We start from the raw sequence: 23,198 nt of genomic DNA on the forward strand, positions 1-23,198 counted from the left end.
CATCGTTCTTGTGATCATTTTGACCCCATGTGATGAGATCCTGCATGGAGCCCTAGATCAAGAGGGATTATCAGTATGACTTTCATTTTCTAATAATTGCTCCCACAGTTGATTTCTTCACACCAAGCTGCTTACTTATTGCAGATTCTTCTTCCCTGACTGGTGCAAGTCTACAATTTTGTTTCTGGTGTCCTTTGACAGTTCTTTAGTCTTGGCCATAGTGGAGTTTGGAGTGTGACTGTTTGAGATTGTGGACAAACGAGTTCAAACAGGTGCCATTAATACAGGCAACAAGTGAAGAACAGAGGAGCCTCTTATAGAAGAGCATAACTTCGTCTTTATGAAGTTATGCTTAAGCAAGTGGAATCCATGCACATATTGGGCTAACTTTCAGCTGAATAATAATTCTAGTAATAATTTTCTGACTGAAATTGGCCTTTAAAAACAAATATATTTGCCTTTGCATGATTATTGCAGGCAAATCTCTGGCTTTTACTTCTTGTGGGAATGAGCACCACAGAGACGCATAACTAACAGTCTCTGTTGCAAATGTGTGATATTTTTAGTTTCTAATAACAATTAGAGAACCTAAGTTTGCTGAGCTGTCAGTCTGCTACAGTGGTGTCTAAATGTGTCATTGAGGGTGTTCAGTTTCCTCACGTGAGATGCCAGTGACCAGGTAAGGTGATGAAGAAGGATTGGAATAAACACTACACCAGCTCAGACTCTGTGTCTGAGTAGTTTGTGGTTTTGACTGGCTTTTCCTGTTTTCAGACTTTAGAGGAACTGTTTGCCTCTGTGAAACCACACCCATACCTTAGTGCTGGCTGCACCTACTTTTATTGTGGACACTGAGAGACGTTAGTAGCAGGGAATAGGGTTTCAGCAGTAAGCCACAAGGTGAAGTATGGTCAGAAAAAGTCACTTTTAGTTCTTCTGCACACATTTCTCACTGAGCTCGACTGAAAGGGAAGCATGAATGACACTGGAGCAAACGTAGAAGGAGGGAGAATAGAAGAAGCCGGTAGAGATAACAACACAGACATTATCTGCCAGACTGAGAAGAGCCAGGTAAGTCAGCTTTCGCTAAAATCTTTCAGCTGCTGTTACGATATCATGGTGGCATGTCGGCCAAAAGAAAACAAAACAAAAGACAAAGTAAAGAACCAACAAAAAAACCCCACATTTAAAGATTTTTTTTTAAAAAGTGCAAGCTATACTTGAAAAAAATCCTCACAATAAAGTTCCAAGTAACAGTGAATGTGAGCCATCCACAAACTTCTTGGAAAACTATGCACAACAAGCTTTGCAAACGTGCCGGTGAACTAACATCTACTATTTCAGCTGCAATTTGTTGATACAAAACTTGTCTAACTGGTTGGCCGTAAAACAAGCTTTAATAAGTAGAAACAGGTTCAGTGCAACATTTCTATAGCAGTTCACTGACTGTTACTTAACAGAAAAAAATGGAAAGCACACTTATGTCTACTAGTCTACATACAGCATCCTAAACATAAGCATGTAGTTAAGCACTTCATCATGTTTACTAATAACGTTGATGATGGCTGCATTCAATTCCATTTAGCTGCTGAGGTGATGCGTTCACATTAGCGATGAGTAAAGCAAAGCTTTTGTGAAACAATGAAGCTTTCAAAGCAACTGTGCTATAGTTGTATTAAGGTTTAAAAAGATTTCTCACACTCGTCTCCACACTGACACCTGCTATTTTTGCAGCCTGAACACTGAAAAAATGCTACTTATCACAGAAAGAAATATATGCACTACAAATAATTATGATCAACACATATTTGGGAAAAATAATTGTTCAAGTAAGGGAAGAAAAACATTGAGATTGTTAAAGACAGCAATCAGTAGACGTAAAGACCAAGGCTAATTCAAAAGCTTAATAGAAAAACATGTTTTTTGGCTTGTGGGTTGTGTTGTTCTACTACAGAATATGTGCATACACAGACTCACTGTTAAACTATGTTAAACTAAGAAATATGTAGATGTTCGTCACTATTTAACAACATTTAAAAATCCTTTCAGAGTTGCTTCCCCAAAATCATCAAGAAACGAGTGTGCAGCACCTTTGTAGAAGATTCCTTCAGGTACTGTGACCTCTGCCTTTTGATAGTGACATGTCTGTATTTTAAGTTTTCTTGGTGACGTTTTATGCTTCCACCTCTCTCAGTAATGGTGCATTGTGTCAGTGCGGGGCTGCGAGAGATGACCATGCCTCTGTGGCTGTTGGAGATTATTTCAGCACAGCCATTGTGAACCAGTGGAAAAGTGTGCAGCACTCCTCTGAACAACCAACTGATGCCTTTGGAGAGGTGCAGTTTGCAGGAGCCAGCAAGAGGCACAGCTATGTGGGTTTTTTTTTCATTTTGTCCCATAACGCTTTATCTCTACAGTTTTTGAAAATGTGAGCACATTATTAAAGGAAAATTCTTGTAAAGGTGGGTTAAATAAAAATCAAGATAAATCCGGAGCTCTGGTAGCCAGTAGTTTTCCTGACCTTCAACCTACTACTGCTACACCTGAGTAAACAAAGTCAGTACAGGTAAAGTGACAAGATTAAAACCCATAAGAACTCAATGTTGACACAGGTATCACTGCCACTTTACACCCCTTTTTTTTTTAAAACATCGACTTTCCTATAGTTTGCCAGACAGTAAAAATGATTCTGGGCTCTTTTGGGTCACTCTTTCAAGTGTCATTTTTATTTTCTAAGTTTTAATTACAAATTAAAGGTTCAAACAACTGAGGCATCATTTTAGCTTTAATACTAGATCACAGTTTATTACTTTTCAAGTCTTCGTGCGTTGCTGACATGTGCTTGTTTCCTTTAATTCATTAAATCTCTAAACTTAGTTCCTGCGCCTGTCATGGAGCACTGAGCCTTCTGTGATGTACAACATATTGACAACTCATTGGGGTCTTCCTCTGCCCAACCTGCTTGTTTCTGTTGTGGGTGGAAATAGCAGGACACAGATAAAGACCTGGGTACGGGAGGTCCTCAGACAGGGACTGGTGAAAGCGTCACAAAGCACAGGTAAAACTTTATGCATTACAAACTGATCTATGATGTTCACAGTGTGCTTGGAATGTCTGTGAGCCATTTGCTGAAATATTTTATTGTTGGTTAGCAGATGCCATCATGTTTTCAACACAGGTCCTTATGCCATAAAAAATGTCTAAAATACTCTCAACACATGCCTTACCTGAACTTAGTTTCTAGATTTTAAAACTGATTTTTAAAAAGATGCCCCAAAAAGCAGATTCTGTTCATCTGGATGTAGCATTTTGAGCTTCGAAAACGCTTCCTTACCTGGATAATTGAGCATGCATCAAGATATACAAGTTGTCTTAATGCAGTCACATAAAATTGCGATAGTGCATTAAAGTAGCAATTGTACTCAATTTTACCCAGCCTCACTGAAAAGTACAAGTGCATCAAAACGAAGCTAAACATGAGCCTGGGTACGGCTTAAATGCAGCAATCTGAGCATCTGCTCCTGAACTGGCCACTGGAAGGAAAAGGACTCCATCAGAGGCCATGCAGCAAGCAAAATCTTTTCTCGGTGTAGAGCTATAGTTTTCAGTTACCTCTACAGGAAAAATCAAAACATGGATATGGCACAAGTTGACCAATGTGGCACAAGGCTTCATACACCAGAGAAGAAAGCTGGTAATTGAGCAGGTCCGACACCAATACAAAGTAAAAGGATCCACAGGAGCAAACTCACATTCCAACAGGCTAACCTGGAACACAGTAAGCTCACCTGGAAGGATATCTGGGAAATGGAAGGAAGCAGACTCAGAGCCAGCTATGATGTCCATTCAACAAACCAAAACATCAGTAGGGAAGAGAAGGTCCTATGTGTGCTCTCTTCCAAACTCCGGCAATTCTGAGGCATCTCCTTTATCAGCTGCTACACCAGCCTATCTCCAGGCCTTTACACCTGGAGGCTGGAACTGCCAGCAATGCACTCACTCATCCAATGTCTGAACTGCCAAACATAATTTCCGTTGTGCGAGCAGGAGAATGTCTGGTGACGTTATCAGCAAGAGTATGCACAACCCTCCTTGACCCTGGACATGCAGGTAGACCTTGATCACAAACTGCTCCTTCCAACAGAGATAATAACAGCTTATCTCTGGCCAGACCCCATCTTGAGGCCAGAAGACGCTATGCCTCCTGGAACACACCTGGCATGTCAGGTGTTGTTGTTGGAGATGTTGTGGGCATAAAATGAAATACACTTAAGACAAATAGTGCCTACCTGATGTTCCCAATAAAGTAGTTTCCTCCCCTAGCACTCAAGACACCAAGATGGAAGTAGTAATGATTGCTCAGTGGATTATAAGGTCTAATAAAGCATACTATGTTACTCCCTGGACCCTGGCCTTAATTTTTGTGCACCAATTGTGATTTTCACTTTTACATTTTACACTGCATTCCAACTTTTTCCACAAATGGGGAAACATTTAGTGACATGTCACAGTAATCTACGTAGTATACAGGTTGAACCAGGCCATTTACCATTTATCTGTTTCCCTCAGGTGCATGGATCCTAACTACAGGCCTGCACGAAGATGTTGGCAGGTGTGTTGGACAGGCGGTGAGAGATCATGCAGCTGCAGCATCTTCAGTGTCCCTCAACAAGGTGGTAGCGTTGGGCATTGCTCCGTGGGGCCTCGTGGAAAAGCGAGAGCAGCTGGTCAAACCTCAGGTAGTACAGACATTACACATTTAAACATTTTTCAAAGCATTAAAATATATCATGTTCACCTTTATTGTCCAAAAAGCTCACTTAAAAATTTGATTTATATTTGTCTTTTTAATTGTGTTTTTTTGTTTTAGTTGCTTATAATTAACTCATTCACTGCCAGCCATTTTCAAATCAGGTAACTCTCCACTGCCAGGGTTTTTGAGCATTTGTACTCATTTTTGAAGAGCCACAGAAAACTGTGTGTTATGATCATATAAACGCTGAACCTACCAAAATGAAGAACAGACTCTCTTCTTTCATCCAAAAAAAAAAAAGTTTGTTTCTACCATTTTCCATTCTTTAGTAATCAGCTGTAGAAGAGAGATGGGTTCCACCAAAAATGCCTGTTTTGACCAAAAAAAGGGAGAAAACGAGCTTTTTGTGAAAAATACATTTCAAGCAGTCTGATATTCACTGACAAGCTGCCCGAGGTTGTATTCTAGCCCCTCCCATTGAAAAACGTAATTGACGTCTATAGACGTCAATGGCAGTCAACGTAAGTTTTTCAATTGACGTCTATAGACGTCAATGGCAGTGAATGAGTTAATACAAACAGCCTTTTATGTGTCCCAATTTTAAATGACTAAGATTGTGTGGATTTTAGTGCTCAAAGTAAGGTAAATCCATGCTTACCATGCTTCATTTCCATAGTCTTGGGACAAGACTGTATTTGCATCTTCTATTGAAACACATATAAGTAAAGAAACACTAGTATACCCGGTTTTCTGCTTCTGCAGGGGAGCTTTCCTGCAAAGTACAATGCCCCAAACGCATCGCAGAACTCCTGCCCCCTGGACAACAACTACCAGGCCTTTCTGCTGGTGGACGATGGGAGTGTGGGCCGCAGAGGAGGAGAAACAGAGTTCAGAGCCAGACTGGAGGAATACATTTCCCATCAGCGCACAGGCATATGGGGTCAGAGATGGTACCATAAACTTTAAAGTAAAATATTATATTACGGATTATGAGAGAGCTTAAGCGAAGTTTTATCTGAATACTGATAACACGTTGTCAGCCTGATATTTTCCACTCATTTTTTTTTTAGCTAAAGTTAATTGAGAGTTATTTGTGCTTAATTTAACAAAAACATTTGATCAAGATTGGAAGATGCTAAAAATTGTTGTATCTTTTTAAAGGAAGTGGCAGCATTGAAATCCCTGTCCTTTGTATGCTGATATCAGGGGAAACAGACATGCTGAAGGTAAAGTCTGCTCATTATCACAACATTAATTGTGACTTACTATTTAAATTGTGTGAATGTTTCTTTCATGGTTTTTGTCATGTCTGTCAGAGAATGGATCTCTCTTTAAAAAGCTGCATCCCCTGGCTGGTTCTGGCTGGCTCAGGAGGCTTGGCTGATTTCCTGAGTGATATCTTGGAGAACCGGTCTTCAGCTCCAGCTGTGCCGTCCTCTGGTGAAGGCAACAGTGAGGCTCTTAAAGCTCCCAATGTGGATCTCAAAGACAGAGTGGCAGAACGGTTTAAGAAGCATTTTCCTTCAGAGGCACAGACCGACAAATTAGTTGAGCAGGTGAGTGCTGAGAACAGATGCACTGCATTTACTCTACAGATGAGCTGGAGGAAACACTTTCTGTCTCTGCATATTTATCAACTACAGACTAGACTGTGGTGTATTTTAGCACTGATATTCAGAACTAAATCTAAGTGTTTAGCTTGATCTTACTGTCAGTGTGTCGGGATCACAATTCCAAGTTTATTCACATTATATGTTTTAGTGTAGTAATTTATAAATTACTTTCTCAGTTTGTTACAAATTGTTGAAACTTCAGGCTGCTATTTGTTTCACCACAGTGACAAAAAGTTAATTCACTCACAAGCTGTGAAAGTTGTTTTTATAGAACCAAATCATATATGCAAGCTTATCAATGCAACTGATCAATCAGCACTAGCCCGAAAGCAAAATCTAATAGCCTTAAAAAGTACTGTTTACAATAAATGAATGCATTTGTGTTCAATGTGTTTTAGAAACATGACTTAATAAAGTCTGCAGTTGCAACTGTTTTTTTCTCATCCGCGCTGTTGCTGCCACTATCTTTCTCCGATGCTGGCCTCATACAGTCAGCAGATAACATAGTTGAGCAGGCTACTCCAGGTCATATTGACCTTCACTATTAGTAATTATACAAAGGAAAAAAGATTTAAGATAAGGAAGCCATTCAGTGTGAGGCGTGTTTATCAAATCTGATCATTAAATCCATCCGCCAATGTTTCCAGTTCAGTAACTGTTTCTGTAAAAGAACCATTATCAGTGGTATTGCTAGGGATGAAGGTGCACACGCATCACCAAACATCGCACACACTCCTTTGTGCCGTTCTATTTTACCATGTCCAGATGTTTGCCATCAGGGACAGTGGATATGACTGAACCTGTGGACAAATGGATACAACAGAACATCTAACTTTGTTATTAGTACCTTTCAAAGTCTGGGATAAAACTCCAACGTAGCCACGTGTTTCCACACAGCCACCATACATCAAACACTACTGATCTAAATTTTACAGCAGAGTGATAGATCAGCATTTTCTTTCTATACAGTGCTTTGTGATCTTTACTGTTGTAAGGTAATCAGTTTGTTTAAAACAGTTTAAAACATCCCAAAGGCCTTTACAATGATCATTTACTATCCCCACATCAGTGATGGCATTGTGGAAAACAAAACAATCAATCACATTTAGCTCTAAATGTAAAAGTTCTTTGGATGCTCAAAGCATGTTTCAGGTCAAGTAGAATCCCTTAATTAAAATCCCATCCCAAAATCCCTAACCCTAACCCCTAGTCTGGGTTGTCAACTGTGCATGGACTGGTCCCTGCTTCCTGCTGGGTCTCTGAAGATTTCTGATCAGCAGCCAGTCTCAGTCTGGAGTTTCCAACCGTGGGATGAATTCTTCCAGCAGTACTCTGGCTACTGCACCTGTATCTCCTTTACTGGAAGGAAAAACTTCTAACTATTTTGAAAGCATATCAACCATCATCAATCAACATTTAACTTTCTGTTCAGTGAACTTTACTTGTGGGATATCAAAAGCTTATCTGTGATACCTGTAGAGTTTTGATGACTGTACATGAATTGTTAGTCACAGAAATCATAGAAAAATCATAGAAAGGTCAGGTCAGCCTTGACTTTCAGGGCCTACAGAGCAGCTTGTAATAGCACATAAGGAGAAGAACAAACTGATGGGGGTGAACAGGAAAATGATGCGTTGTCTGCTGTGTTATGCAGAGGGGGGGGCGCAGACTTTAAGATACTCGGTCGACCTCTTGTGAGCCTCTGCCCCGGAGCCATTAGATCCTTTGTCTAGTTAAGACAACAGAAATTGCTTTGGACTGAAGCCCAGAAACCTGCGCCACTCTTCCCCACCCTTTGGCCAAACGGAGAATGTTAGTGACTAATAAAACATGGTGGACACTCAGTCACAGTCATTTCTTAGCATGGTGTGCAGTGTACCCTTAATAAAATTTCAGGAAACTGGACAGGTGGAGGACATTGATTTTTATTAATTTGCTTTTTAAATGTTTCTTTAAGTTGAATTTTCTGGTTCTACCTTTCCTTCACACTCAGAGGGGAAAATGTGAGTAATAAAATAAAGCTGTAAAAATTTGCCTTAGCTGAGATGAGTCAACATTAGCTGTGTGGCACGTTGTTGACCTATCAGGTGTCGACACCCTGTTCCTATCACGGCACTTGGTTTTGTGTTTGATTTGTACTCCTTGATTATTGTTATTTTCTGTTCATGTTATGTTTGTTGCTTTTAGCTTCTAGTTTCAGTCACGGTGTCCTCCCTGTGTTCCACGTTTCATATCCCGTCAGTCATGTCTCAGTGTCAAGGCTGCCATACATCATACATCATATTTCACTTTGACAGTGTCGTGTCCTGTGTTAGTGTGTTCAGTTTTGCTTCCCTTTGTCTTGTTTTGTCTGGTTAGTCCCACCTGTGTTTTTACCTGTTCCCCAGCCTCTCATTACCCTGCCTGTGTATTTAAGTCTTCCCCTGTTTGTTGTCGCAACCTCTACGTTGCTGTGGGTCGTGTGTAGTTCCATGTCCTCAGGTCAAGCCACTAATGACCAGGAGTTTCTTAGTTCTAGTTCATGTTTTGTTGGTTTCTTTAGTATACATTTGTTTTGTTTTTAGTTTGTTTCTCCAGGCAATAAAAGTGCCGCCTTTAGTTAAGTATTCTTTCTCTGATTTTAGCAATAAACTCTGAGACTGAAATCTGAGTTTCATGTACGTGAACAGCTGACAATATTGTTTCCCTGCTCACGTGCACACTAAACTCAAACAGGAAACTCAGATTTGGCAAGCTATGAGCTTGTTTTTAAACTAAATTCAGAGTATGATAGTATTAGAGTGTGTGTTGATTAGCTTATCTGTCATACTAGGAATTTATCCTGCCTAATCAGAACACACAGGCTGTGCAATTTAATCTTTTTCTAAAAAAAAAAATAATTTGTGATCATGTCTCTGTCATTCCTGTTCCCTTTTCCTATCTTCTGTCTCCAGGCTTTGAACATTTACCAGAACAGACATTTGATTACAGTCTACCAAGGAGAGCACGAGAGTCCAAATGACTTTGACACAGTCCTGCTTAAAACACTCGTGGGAGGTATGTATAAGTAGATAGTAATTTTACAACATAGCAGCAACATGCACTTTTAGTCCTTATTTTGATTTTTGTGTTGTCTTTATGTTTTTCAGCAAGTAAGCAACATTTATCAGCTGATGCCAACCCTTATACTGATGAGCTGAAACTAGCAGTAACGTGGAACAGGGTTGACATTGCCAAGACTGAACTCTTCAATGGAGACATCCAGTGGAAGGTGAGGAGGGAAAAAGACATCACATTGAAAGAAGAATTCATACAAAACATCACACTATACAGTCTATTGTAACACTTTTGACAAATAAATCACTGATTTATTTGTCAAATCTGATTTATGGAGGAATATTTGGCAATATTGGGCGACCGTGGCTCAGGGGGTTGGGAATCGCATCTGTAACCGGAAGGTCGCTGGTTCGATCCCTGGGCTCTCTGTCCTGGTCGTTGTGTCCTTGGGCAAGACACTTTACCCTACTTGCCTACTGGTGATGGCCAGAGGGGCCGATGGCGCGATATGGCAGCCTCGCTTCTGTCAGTCTGCCCCAGGGCAGCTGTGGCTACAACTGTAGCTGCCTCCACCAGTGTATGAATGTGAGAGTGAATGAATAGTGGCATTGTAAAGCGCTTTGGGTGCCTTGAAAAGCGCTATATAAATCCAATCCATTATTATTATTATTATAAAAAATGTTGACCTGTCTTAAATATGATCTTCTTCCTCCAATTAAACAGTATGAAGATTTGGAGGACTCAATGACAGATGCGCTGATCAATGACAAGCCCCAGTTTGTTCGGCTTTTCACTGAGAATGGCTTGAATATCCTGGAGTACCTAACTTATGGCAGGCTGGAAACCCTTTATCGCTCTGTGCCAGATGGGACCTTGCTCTATCAGCTACTACAACAGTGCCTAGCAGAGCGGCTGGCAATAGTGGAGCGTCACTCACCATCAGAAAAACAGAATTCGTCTACAAGATTGTTGAAAGATAACAATCAGGATGGACCAGTGAAGGAGGTCACCCTTTTTGAGGTAAGTTTGGGAATCAAAGAGATTCTGTCCTTTTTCATTAATTATGCTTAAATAGATTAATAAAGAATGTGAAGAACATCTGATACTGTTGTGCTTATTGTCCCACCCACGGTTTCCTCAGGTGTCAAGGGTCCTGGAGCTGTTAATGGGTGATGTCTGCCAGCCTTTCTACTATCACACTTTGAGATTAGAGTTCACTTCATCCAAAGGGACAGCTCTGAGGGTACTCTGAACCTTTCAGAATAAACACACTGTTCTTGTGGTTATAGGATCTCTTTTTCATGGTTGACCTGGTAATAAGTATTATTTCTTCATTCATCAAAGCGTGCCAGTAAGGTTCTGCGTGGACATTGCAAGTATCAGGACCTGCCCTGCCCCGATCCCTGGGCTTCGCTTTTCCTCTGGGCGGTATTGCAAAACCGCAGTGAGATGGCCATTTTCTTCTGGGAGATGGTAAAAGCTCTGCGACAAATTTAAAAAATGTTCTACTTGTGTTCAGCTGGTTTAAAAGCCACAGTCAAGATACAACTGGTGTCTCCAGTGTTAGTAGTTCTGGAATTGTGCTTTTCTAAAGGGTTATGAGGCGATCACTTCATAGTTAACAGAAGAAAAAAAGGAATTGAAAAATCATCTTATACAGATTTACAGTATGTCTGACAGAGTCCTTGGTGTATGAATGGATAAATAGATTATTTGAATTTGTTATTTGAGTGAAACCGTAGTTTTTAGGTGAAGTTAAGCGATATTGGACATTTGTGAGAATGAGATGCAGCTAGTGCTATTTGTTACATGTGTGTCGTTAATTACAATGTGTTGTTAATGATTATTTTATGATCTAAGCATTGATTATATTAAATGTAAATCATATGATAACATATGACATATCACAATGTTAAATCTTAATCTAAAAGCAAATAATTACTATAAAATAATCAAATTCAATTCTGAACTCACTAGATTTAAGCATTTAGTTTTTAAATTAATATGGCAGCAACTGTTGAGTAGATGTTTTCTTACACACTGCAACTTTGTGATCAGAGTCAGCAGCTAGTGATGATAATCCTTTTTTTAAGCCTGCAGCCTCTGTAAATGTTACGTAGTTGGGCATGAACTAGTACACGAGATGCTGCAGGTTCTACTCCAGCTTGCAGTAGATCTTGTGAAAAATCGCAGTAGAACTATAAATCTAAAATGCATATATATAGTCCCTTTAAGTAAATTGCAACTTAGACTTCATGCAACAGGTAAATGTGTTAATGATTGTCTGTGTGTGCTGTACCAGTTAGACTACTTCAACAGAACGAACTGAGATAATAATGCAGACAGTATTAGATACAATGAATTTACTTTTTGTACCTGTGTCTTTGCTTTACTTTCCAGGCAGGTGAGGCAGTCCTGAGTGCTCTTGGTGGCAGTAAAATACTCAGAGAACTGTCCAAACTTGAGGTAGAGAATGAAACCAAACTCTCCATGAAAGAGCTGGCCCAGAGGTTTGAGAACCTGGCACATGGTGAGACATTAGAAGAGAAAATATTTGTTATCTACTTTCATAATAGTTTCATGAAGTGTCCTTTGAATTTTCCTTTTAACAGCTGATGTAACACAATTGTAGCAAAACCTATCTAACACTTTACACAATAGTAACGAAACATTTCATTACAGTAAATATCTTTCTGAATGTGCTGTAACTAAGTTTAAGGATATAGTTCCTCTAATGTCATCTTCTTCAATGCTAGAGTACAGAGCAGCTACTTAAACCTGACTCTCACAGAGGTGTGGGAGAGAAGTGTTTGACTCTTTAATATAAGTCTCAAATATGTAGCTTAAAGCAGATAACTTGGAGAGCTGGAGAGGAAATGGCATCTCAAACACTTTGAAGATCTTCATTTAGCCTGGAAAAAGTGTTTTATGTTCTGTAAAATCCCTCCATAAAGTGATGAACATAAGAAAATAAAAACAACTCCTGCTTTCTTTTCCACAGTGTAGCCAGATTGAAAGAGTCACATGTCTCTTGAGCTGAATATTCCTTACATTTTTAATGAATACATAAAATTTGAAATTATTTAATTTTAACCATTTGAGAAAATATAAAGGTTCATAACCATTTCACATATGTAATTATGTACATCTATGTTGAATACTGCAGATATATATTTGTACTTCAGCTGAGCATTTATTAGACCCCATTCCTACAAGAGTGTTCAAATATTTCCCACCATTAATTCATTCTTTGATGTTAAATATGATTATCCCTTCTCTATTAATCATCTTTGAACAGAAACAGGATTATTGCAGGTTATAAATGATCTTCTTATATTCTCTGACAATGGACTCGTCTCTGTGGTTGCTAGAACTCAAGAACTCAAGAGAAATTCCTTTAGAATTTCAGTTGTATCCAAAAAAGGTTAACAAGAAAAGTAACTAATGGGGCGACAAAATCAACAGCTAACTTCAAAAATTAAGGCTCCAAATTGTTTGGACCTGCTGATTTTCTAGTATCCAAAAGTTTAAAGTCTTTGAGCACATCTGATGCTGTCACCATGCTTAAAGTAAAGGAGTGGCTGGCCACAGAATTATCAGAGAATGCAGCTGAGGAATGCTCATAAGAAATATTTACTTTCTTCAGCAGTGTGCCTGATATTACAAAATGTTCATTAAAACAACCAAGCATGTCAGCCTTCTCATAAATATGATGCAAGTGTTTATAAGGGCATGGGGGAAGCGCTGTGCCATTGTTTTCATAAATGTAAAGAGGTTTTAGAGATTGTTTGAAGTCTCTATAACAAAGTGATCAGCTTTGGCTTTTCTAATGGCAACTGTGCATGTATTGCACATTTTTTACCAGCATATAATTTTAATTGCATGTTTGTATTGAACAAATATGCATGAGTGATTAACGCATTTATTTTATCCAGGCTTGTCTACAGTCTCAGTCTTTATTTTGGCATTAGCCAGGCTCTACTCTCTCATCTTCAGCTTGTTCACTACAACTCTCTACTCTTGACAGGCACATGTAAAGGTGACCATATTTCTCCTAGTCTTGGGCTCATTTACACTGGCTTCCAGTATGTTCATGAATTAAAGATTTTATTTGTTGTTTTTAAGTCTCTAAATGGATTAGCTCCCTCGCACCTCTCTGATCTTTTAACTAAAAATACTCCAAACAGAAATCTAAAGTCAGCTGATAGCAGAAGCAGGCTAAAACACAGAGGAGACTGGGCCTTTGCGATTTGTGTTCCTAACCTTTGGAACAGTCTGCCTCTTCAAGTTAGGACATTTGAAAACGTATATTTACTCCCTAGCTTATAATTGTGACTGATTTTTGTTTAGTTCTTTCTGTGTTTGGTTTACTTTGGTCAACCTGTGTTGCTTTTTAAAAGTGCCTATAAATAAATTGATTGACTGATTGGTTGATTTCCTTCTGTGTTGGACTATTGTAATTATTATCAGGTTGTCCTAAAAGCTCCATAAAAACCCTTCAGTTTATTCAAAATGCTGCAATGAGGGTACTGAAAAGGAATACTAAAAGAGTGCATATGTCTCTCATAGGTTCTCTTCATTGGCTCCCTGTTAAACCCAGAATTAAATCCTTCTACTTACATACAAGAGCTTTAAAAAATTGGCCCCATCATTTCTTAAAGATTTCAGAGTACTTGCTCATAGGGAGTTACAAGTTGGGGTTTTCTTTGTGTTAATATAGGGTCTTTACTATACGACATAAAGCACCTTTACATGACTATTCTTGTAAACTGGCACTATATAAATAAAATTGAATGCCATGTCTTGTGTCCACTTTACCTCAGATATTTTCAGCTCTTGCTATCGGAGTGATGAACGCCGATCCTTCACCCTGCTAATTAGGAAGTCTCCTGTCTGGGGTGGCAGCACTTGTCTTCAGATGGGTGTGAGTGCTGACGCTCGGCTTTTCTTCAGTAATGATGGCGTACAGGTGTGTTCGATTTTTAACCTCTTTCTTTCATGTTTTTTTCCCCTGTCCTGTATGGCAGTTTAGCTGAATTGCAGAATCAGAATTGTTCACTGAAGGCCAAAAATTGCCAAATAAAACTTCACAAGTACAGTATTCCAGCATTTGCTGTAATTGCCCACTTGATAGTAATATTTTATTAGAGCTTAATTAGGATATTCTTTATTTTGGATTACTACAAACATAACGGACAAGACCGGACAAGAAAAGAAAGAAAGAAATTGAACTTGGGGAGAAGCAAACAAACAAACAAAAGCACCAACAAAAAACCAAACAGCAGAGAAACCACAGCAACAACCAACATATGCATAAATAACAATAACAAAGTTACTGAACAGCACACAGTATTGATAATGTAAGATATTTTTAGAGGCAGCAGCAGCCCAAATGGTGTGTGTCTGTAAGTACCCGTGTGCACATCCAGGTAAGGAAATCGTGAACACCTGATTCTGTTCATCTGGACGTAGCGTTTTCAGTGGGAGGAACGTTTTGTCGCTCATCCAAGTGACTTCCTCAGTCTCAGCTGACTGCAGGTTTTTCAAACCTTATAAACAACACATCTGAACAATAACTGAAGTTATCACAGCCACAGAAACAGCAATATGAAATAACAACATTGCAGACGTGGAAGCAGAGCAACTACGGACGAAAGTTTTCAGCCTGTCTCAGCAATGCAAAGCCCCCAGCATCCAACATCAGCTTGGAGACGAGGAAGGCACTCGCGTCACTTAGTAAAGACAACAACAGTCTCATCCTTCCAGCAGACAAGGGTAGGAGCACAGTATTGCTAAACCAGAAAGACTATCATGAGAGAAGTTTGTCACTGCTCAGTGATGAAAATACTTATGAGCCCCTGAAATGAGACCCAGGAAGTGGTTACAGGAAGAGGGGGATAGATTGCCTGAAGCTGTTAGAACAAGACGATTCTATTGACCGGACCTCATACCACAGGCTGTACCCAGGGGACTCTGCACCAAGTCTGTATGGTTTACCAAAGATACATAAACAGGGTGCACCTTTAAGGCCGATTGTCTGTATGATCAACTTGGCCACCTATAACACCTGGCTTCGATCCTCGACCCGCTGGTAGGCAGCTCTGAACACCACATCCAGAACACTTTGGATTTTGTTGAAAAGGTGAGAGATGTCATTATGGAGGCAGATGAAACAATGGTCTAGAACGATTTTACGTCTCTTTTCACTTGTGTTCCAGTCAAGTGTTGGAGGTAGTTCATAAGAGATTGCAGGATGACCCCAACTTGAGCAACAGGACCACTCTCAGCATCGACCAAGTGTGTTTGCTTTTGGAACTGTGTCTTAATCCTACCCTGGAATGCCACCAAGTCATTGATTCAGATATGTGGATGACACCTGGGTGAAAATCAGATCTCAGGAAGTACCACAATTCACAGATCACATTAACTCGGTGGACCAACACATCAAATTCACCAGGGAGGATATGAAAAGTGGCAGGTTAGCCTTCTTAGAATGTGAGATTTCCATCAGTAATGGGGGACATCTAAAAGCTGATGTGTACCATAAACCTGCGCATACAGATCGGTATTTAAGCTTTGACTCTCATCATCCACTGGAGCATAAACTGGGTGTCATTAGGACACTACAACACAGAGCGAACACCATCCCCACTGACACAGCGGCCAGAGAGGCAGAAGAACATCACATCAAGAAGGCCCTGAGTAAATGTGGTTATTCCAGCTGGACTTTTGTCAGAGCTGGGAAAGCACCTAAAGAAAGCTTCAGCCGATTCAGGGGAGAAGGACAACCGCTGACTAAGCGAAAACCTGTAGTGATCCCATATGTGTCAGGAGTATCGGAACAGTTGAGCAGCTAAGGGTACATCTTTCGCCATCATACAATGCTGTGATTGCAGCCATTCACCCACTTTCTGTGAATGCTACTCATGGCCATTGATCAGTGGCCTTTGATCAATGAGCTTTGATCAGTGGGTTTTGGTCAGTGGTTGTTGATCAATGGTCATGAGAATTTGCATATTAATGATCAAGGAACTGAATGGGCTGGTTTCAGTCATTATGCAAATGTACTGTTTATAAGATTGGGGAAACCTGCAGTCAGCTGAGACTGAAGAAGTCACTTGGATGAGTGAGGAAACGTTTCTCCCACTGTAAACACTACGTTCAGATGAACAGAATCAACTTTTGGGGAATAACGGAAACCAGCCCACTGAATGAACAATGGGCTGTGAGGTCAGTTCAGTATATAGCTGCTTTGATTATACAGTTCAATCAATACATATACACTACCTATAAATAAGACTATGTAATGCACAATCCCTTTCATGTACAGTACAATCATTTAAATTACAAAAAAAATTAATACAAAGTAAAAATGGTAGGATTCTTCAGAAATAACACATCCTACCTTCATGTTGCGCCAGTGAGCTGCTGTTGATTGATAAGGACTCATTTTCTGTCTTCTTCCAGTCTCTGCTCTCCCATATCTGGTGGGGTGATATGAAGAGGAACACAGAGGTTTGGAGGCTCCTGCTCACTTTCTTCTGCCCCATCCTCTGCTACACCAATCTGATCTCCTTCAGGTTAAAGGCTTATTCTTTTCAGATTAAAGGTTTGTAAATGTATTTTGATACTTTTTTAAACATTTGCTACATATTTTACCTCATAGAAAACAAGATAATCAGTTGGAAGAGGAGGAAGGAATTCCTAACGATGATGGGCCAGACCAGGACACTAACAGTCTCTATGGGACCACCGTCTTCTCTTTGGATGACATCAAGCACCTGTAATATTTCTACTTGCACTCTTCAGTGTTAATCTGTAGAACATCAGTTTGTTATTTTTATTTTATTGATTTGCATTAGCTAAAGTCTAACAATTAAATCAATTTTATTTTCGTTCTTACACCAGTGACCTTGACTCAAAAGATCACAGGAGTGGTACCATTAAAGGTGAGTCCTGTTTAAAGAGTCATCTTTGAATAAGTGTTGTCACTCACTACAAGAAGAAAGTCTGACATCAGAAATTATTCTTGTCACCACATGCTGTCATTTAAGTCACCTGCTATCTGCATTTATAATCTTTGATACAGGTGTACCTTACCGACCACCACAGCGTCCATTCATAGTGTCACGCTGGCGTCAGTTCTGGTTTGCACCGGTCACCTCTTTTCTGGGCAACGTCCTGATGTACTTCCTGTTTCTTTTGCTTTTCGCCTACGTGTTGTTGGTGGATTTTGATCCCCCACCACCCTCAGGTCCAGGTGTTGCTGAGTGTGTGTTGTACTTCTGGGTATTCACCATCGTTTGTGAGGAGATCAGACAGGTGAGTGAAGAGACACGTCTTACTAGAACTTTATTTCCCAGAAAGGTTTGGTAGCTGTAGAAATATAAAGGGAAAAAGTGAACCCAGTAACTGAACTTTTTATTAAATTGCACATAGAAGAAGGACGATATAACTGAAGATTCGTATTGCAATACAGTGGTTAATATGCAGCTGTGTCACAAGCATTAAATTCAGAATGGACATTAAAATAGATTAATACATTTTAATATTTGTTACTGTATTCAAATAACTTAAGAAATATAGTGAAGATTAAATATAATTACATAAATAAAAATCTTATTCTTGTTGAATTTTTACCCAGTCTTTATAATAGTACATATTATGAACAGTCAATCATTTTGGTTGAATCTCTTCCTTCCTTATTATGTTCCTTCTTTGCTTACCACATTAAATACACCTTTCTTTGAACAGCACATGGAGAGTAATTTTCAGTATTTGGATATATGCCACCAGCTTATAGTTTAGTTTGTTGTAATTTTTGTGTTCTTCTTCTAGTCAATTTTTGTGGGGACGATGACTTGGCGTCAAAGGTTCAGACTCTACATTAAGGATCTGTGGAATAAATGTGACCTCACCGCCATCAGCCTGTTCATTATAGGACTAATCTGCAGGTATGGACAAGAAATACAAAAAAAGACAGATTATTGAAAAACATTTTCAACAATAATATTTTTGAATGAGGTGTTTTCATTGCAAAATTGTAAAAGACTTGTGCTTGGTTTGTGTTTATGGATGTAGTGTGGCATAAATAATTTCCTTAACCCCTGGTCATTTAGTCCCTTAAATATAAAAATGTTTCTTCTTTAAAAACCAAATTTTACAGATTAATATACAGGTTTGTGGCCTGGCGGTGCTGCTACCTCATTGATTCAGCTTTACTGTGCTTGTGTTTCAGGATGTTCCACTGGTCACATGAATTTGGACGGGATGTCCTGTGTTTGGACTACATGGTCTTCACACTTCGCCTCATTCACATTTTTGCCATTCACAAGCAGCTGGGACCAAAAATCATCATTGTAGGAAAGATGGTGAGAAAGTTACCATCAGTTGGCAATATACCAATTGTAAACTTAATATGTTTATATATGTATGTGTGCGTGTGTGTGTGTGTATATATATATATATATATATATATATATATATATATATATATATATATGAATAAATAAATAATGAAGCAAACAAGATCACAATTTCCTCTTGTTTAGATGAAGGATGTCTTCTTCTTCCTCTTCTTCCTGGGTGTGTGGGTCATGGCGTATGGAGTTGCCAATCAGGCTCTGATCTACAACTATGATCCAAACCCGAATCGCATTTTTCGGAGAGTTTTCTACAGGCCATACTTGCACATCTTTGGACAGATCCCTGTGGAAGAGATGGATGGTACAAGTGTTTGTGCAACTGGCATAAAAATAAGAAAATCTGTGTTATAAGCTGAAATCTGTTTTAAAATGCTGCAGTTTCCTGGAACCTACTTTCATCACAGCAATTTGAAATTGAGTGTTATTGTAATTTTAACCATTTATTTTTCCAATTTATGACAGTGGGCAAGGACTGGGATATCACTTGTACACACAATGTGACTTTGATTGAGAGCGGTGAAGAGCCGTGTAGAAATCATGAGAGTAACTGGCTGGTAGTGATTCTGCTAGTTGTATATCTCCTGGTCACCAACATCCTGCTCATCAACCTGCTTATTGCCATGTTTAGGTAAAGAACAAGTCTTTTATTATATCTGAAGGTGCGTTCACATACTGAATGGTTTGACTCAGTGGCTCTGATCTGCTTGTATCCACACAGCTACACTTTCTCTAAAGTGCAGGAACACAGTGACACCTACTGGAAGTTCCAGCGTTACAACCTGATTGCTGAGTACCACTCCCGTCCTTCTTTGGCTCCTCCTTTCATTATCCTCTCACACATCAACATCTTTATTAGGAGAGTTATTCGCAAAGTGCCCTCTGTAAAGATCCACCACTTTGGTCAGTATTGGAGTCAGGAGACTTGGTTCCTATTAAATCAAGTTATTCATTTAATACAGTTATTGCTTAATTACTTTAAAGTAAAAGGTTTAATGAGTAATGAGTCAGAAAGCCACAGCTGATTGAATTTGATATCTTCTAAATTTTATTCAGCACATTTTGCTATGTGTGATTTTTTCTTAAACAGTGCCTGCCTTGTTATCACTCAGTTGCTCACTAAAAATGGCAGTGCCAGGTTACAATAATAGGTTCTTTGATTACTTGCTCACTGAACTCAGTTTAGCAGTGACGAAAGCATGAAAAATGAGTTGAAAGGTAATCATTTCAACCCTTGGTCTGTACTATCAGTGTTAGACTTGGAAGAAAAGGCAGCGAACCGATTATCAATGTGGGAAACGATTCAGAAGGAAGACTTCCTGACTGCTCGAATCAAGATCCAGAAAAGCAGCGACTCAGAAAGGCTCAAACGGATGTCTGCCAAGTGAGCACACCTTCATCCTCCACTGTAGCAGCATTATTTATTACTGTGTGACTCCATCATTCTGAAGTAAATGTATCTTTGTTTATATAGGGTAGATGGTGTGCTTAAACATCTGAGTGAAAGCAGAGACTTCGAACACAGGCTACGGTCTCTGGAGAATCAGGTAAAACCGTAGCTCCAACTTATCATTTTGTACCATTTGAGTCATTCGTGATACATATGTGGAGCTGCTGTGAAAGAGCATGTCTGCAGAGTTAAACTATTCTATATAAAGGTTAAAGCACTTCATAGCAGGTGGCAGTTGGCATAATACATTAAGAGGTGTTTAAAAATAAAATAGGAAAGTAGGAAAATACCTACTGTACAGCCAAAAGTCAGTTTTAGGTTGGATTATGTGAAGTTGTTATTTTAGGTGACTGTAAGTAATTCTGTACTAAGTACTTTTATGGATTGAAGAATGTCACATTAAAGAAGCAAAGGCAGAACTTAAGCTAATCAAGTTAGTGCAATCAGTTGTAAAAATAAATGCAGACACAAAGAAATGGTGTATTATATCATTTAGTGCAGAAAACAAAAACAATGATGTTTGAGAGGAGAGCCATTTAGGAACTAAACACTGACTGCCAGTGGCACACAGGGACCAGGTTTTGCCACTTTCATGTTTGGAAACAGGTCACAACAGCTTCTCCAATGCCTACAGGTGAGATCTGCCAAATAACAGGCCGAAAGGAAGGCATGGTGGAGTGAGTTTTCACTGAGAAAAGGAAAAAGTACAATTGTTGTCAAAGAACAAAGGCAATAGTTTTCCATGTGTGTCAGCTAAAGTGTTTTACAAACTTCTCAAAAAACAAGCATTACATATTCTCATAGGTTTTCTCAAGTTGTCTTGACTCATTGACTCTTTTCTCAGATACACCTTCTTGTTCTTCTTTTCAGATCGAGTACTGCTCCAGTGCCATCAGCTGGGTTGTGGATACTTTAGCACAAGGAAGCACATTCAAACCTCCTCGACCCCCACCTGCATTACGTGGTACTTCACAGAACTTGTGAAATTAGTATGCTTACAAAACAACCTGCATACTAAAAGGCAAATATTGTTTTCTCGTACAAAACTCAGTTACTTTGACCTTATTTTAAAATGTATATTTTTTGCTAAAATTTGTCCCTCTCACTTCTTTTATTCTACCTGTTGTTTTATACAGATGTGCTACCCTCCTCTTCCAGCTCAGCTTGATTCAGTAACACTTTATATCAAGGATAACGCCTTCATTCAAGATCAGGAAAAGAAACAAGAATCGCGCACGCTCCCTTTTGACAACTTCTGTTCAGTCCGCCACCATGATCCTCACTGATAAGCACTGAAATGAAAAAGAAATTTATCGTGTGTGTGTGTAATTTGAGTTGGGAAATGACATGACCATCATTACTTTTGTTTTAAAGACACTTCTGGAATTTAAAATCAACATATTTTTACATAATCTGTAATAATGTCTATTAAGACTTACATTATGATTTAAAATTCAAAGCATTTATTGTCATATGTACAAAGGAAATAGGGTTGCCAACTCCCTGAAAAATAAATAAGGGACACCTCGTGGCCAGGGCCGGGCGACCCAGTTGTCTTCACCCTTCCCAGTGTGGTGAATTTTCTAGCTCTTTTTTTGTGTGTGAAATTATTTTTTTAACCATTTGACTTGAAGTTGATTTAAGTAGATGCATATTCTATTCTTTGTGATATGAACACATGTGAAACAAATGATCATTTAGCCATTTATTTTTAGCTCAAAATGACAACATTAACACAGTAAAACAGGCCTCTTTCTTAAACAGAAGCCTGTCATGCTTAACTTTTGAGAATATAAGTAAATCTTTCTTTAAAAGCACTCTGTCCTGCTTAACTTAAAATAATAGAAAACAATAGAAAGAAAAATATTCTTGTAACAGTGCACATTTAGTGCATTTAGTACAATTGGCTTCAGTTGAGGTATTATTTCAGCTTTTCTAATGCTAATCAGCTGCTCCTGTTTGTAAACCCGCTTGTTCCCATGATTACGCATCTTAACTCATCATCATTATTCATCTATGTATTACTTTTATGTATTAGTCATCAATTTGTTGTAATCATTCCATCCTTGCAGTTGTTTATTACACAAAATAAATTATATTATCACACTTCTGGCCACATAGCGCTGATATTCACTGCACATGCCCATATTAACGTTTTCCAGCCAGGTGTTTTCCTTTTCCCATTCTTCCCTTTCTCTGAGGGGAACAAACATTGCTGCTCTAATGCTGGGCTCACACTGTGCGATTTTTGGCCCATTTTGAGCCGATTTTTGAGTGATCGGACCGATTTTGGCCTTCATCGTGCGTCGTGTAGTATACGTGGGGTAACGAGAAGTGATTAACACCTCACGACCAACTCCCGATCATCAATCGCTCGTGAGGGTGTCACCACAGGCGCTCACACTGCTCACGCGCAAACGTAAACGTTGGTGAAAAAGACGGCGCAGCACGGCTGTGCAGCGTGTGATCTGGACACAAGCGACGGAGGCACAACTTGTAGAACTTTGGAAAGCTCATCCGAGCCTTTTCGATGTGGCATCACAAAATGATCACGACCACAACAACCGTGAAAATAGTTGGATTTACACTGCTGCTCAATCACAGCTGCCTGATCAATGTTTTTCATTAGCAATTTAGCAAAGTTGATGGTAGTGGTGTGTCTGTGTGAGTGAAAGACAGAGAGAGCGAGCGACAGATTTTCTGTTATAACCTTCATTTTATGGAGGCACAGTGTGAGCACTCAGGTCGCATCAGAGCATCGGGCGGTATAGTGTGAGACCCTGCATCGTGACCTATGAACGTCTAACCCCTGTGAGTCAATCGTGCAGTTTGAGCAGGAGCTGAATAACGTGACTGAAAAAATCGCACAGTGTCTGCCCAGCTTTAGGTGTACTGTCGTCCGAGACTTGCACCGCAGAGTCGGC

At 39.4% G+C, this 23,198-nt stretch overlaps 2 protein-coding genes across 2 annotated transcripts in view; one reads left to right on the top strand and one right to left on the bottom strand.

Annotated features, from left to right (window-relative positions):
- Positions 1–23,198, bottom strand: part of LOC113019255 (receptor-type tyrosine-protein phosphatase H-like) — a 423,637-nt gene that overhangs the window by 142,209 nt on the left and 258,230 nt on the right.
- LOC113019257 (transient receptor potential cation channel subfamily M member 4-like) lies at positions 856–21,810 on the top strand. The gene is made up of 28 exons (XM_026162838.1): positions 856–1,071; positions 2,050–2,111; positions 2,195–2,372; positions 2,878–3,058; positions 4,570–4,739; positions 5,516–5,693; positions 5,915–5,979; positions 6,070–6,309; positions 9,300–9,402; positions 9,495–9,616; positions 10,126–10,422; positions 10,544–10,645; positions 10,747–10,875; positions 11,803–11,932; positions 14,226–14,371; positions 16,870–16,982; positions 17,069–17,185; positions 17,311–17,351; positions 17,492–17,724; positions 18,241–18,356; positions 18,641–18,773; positions 18,954–19,128; positions 19,290–19,455; positions 19,546–19,727; positions 20,076–20,208; positions 20,299–20,371; positions 21,145–21,295; positions 21,411–21,810. Exons 1-27 carry the CDS (start codon positions 976–978, stop codon positions 21,256–21,258), a joined length of 3,795 nt encoding a protein of 1,264 aa, XP_026018623.1. The 5' UTR covers positions 856–975; the 3' UTR covers positions 21,259–21,295; positions 21,411–21,810.

The sequence above is a fragment of the Astatotilapia calliptera genome, chromosome 3, assembly GCF_900246225.1.
Source record: "Astatotilapia calliptera chromosome 3, fAstCal1.2, whole genome shotgun sequence".
In the NCBI taxonomy this organism is placed as follows: domain Eukaryota; kingdom Metazoa; phylum Chordata; class Actinopteri; order Cichliformes; family Cichlidae; genus Astatotilapia; species Astatotilapia calliptera.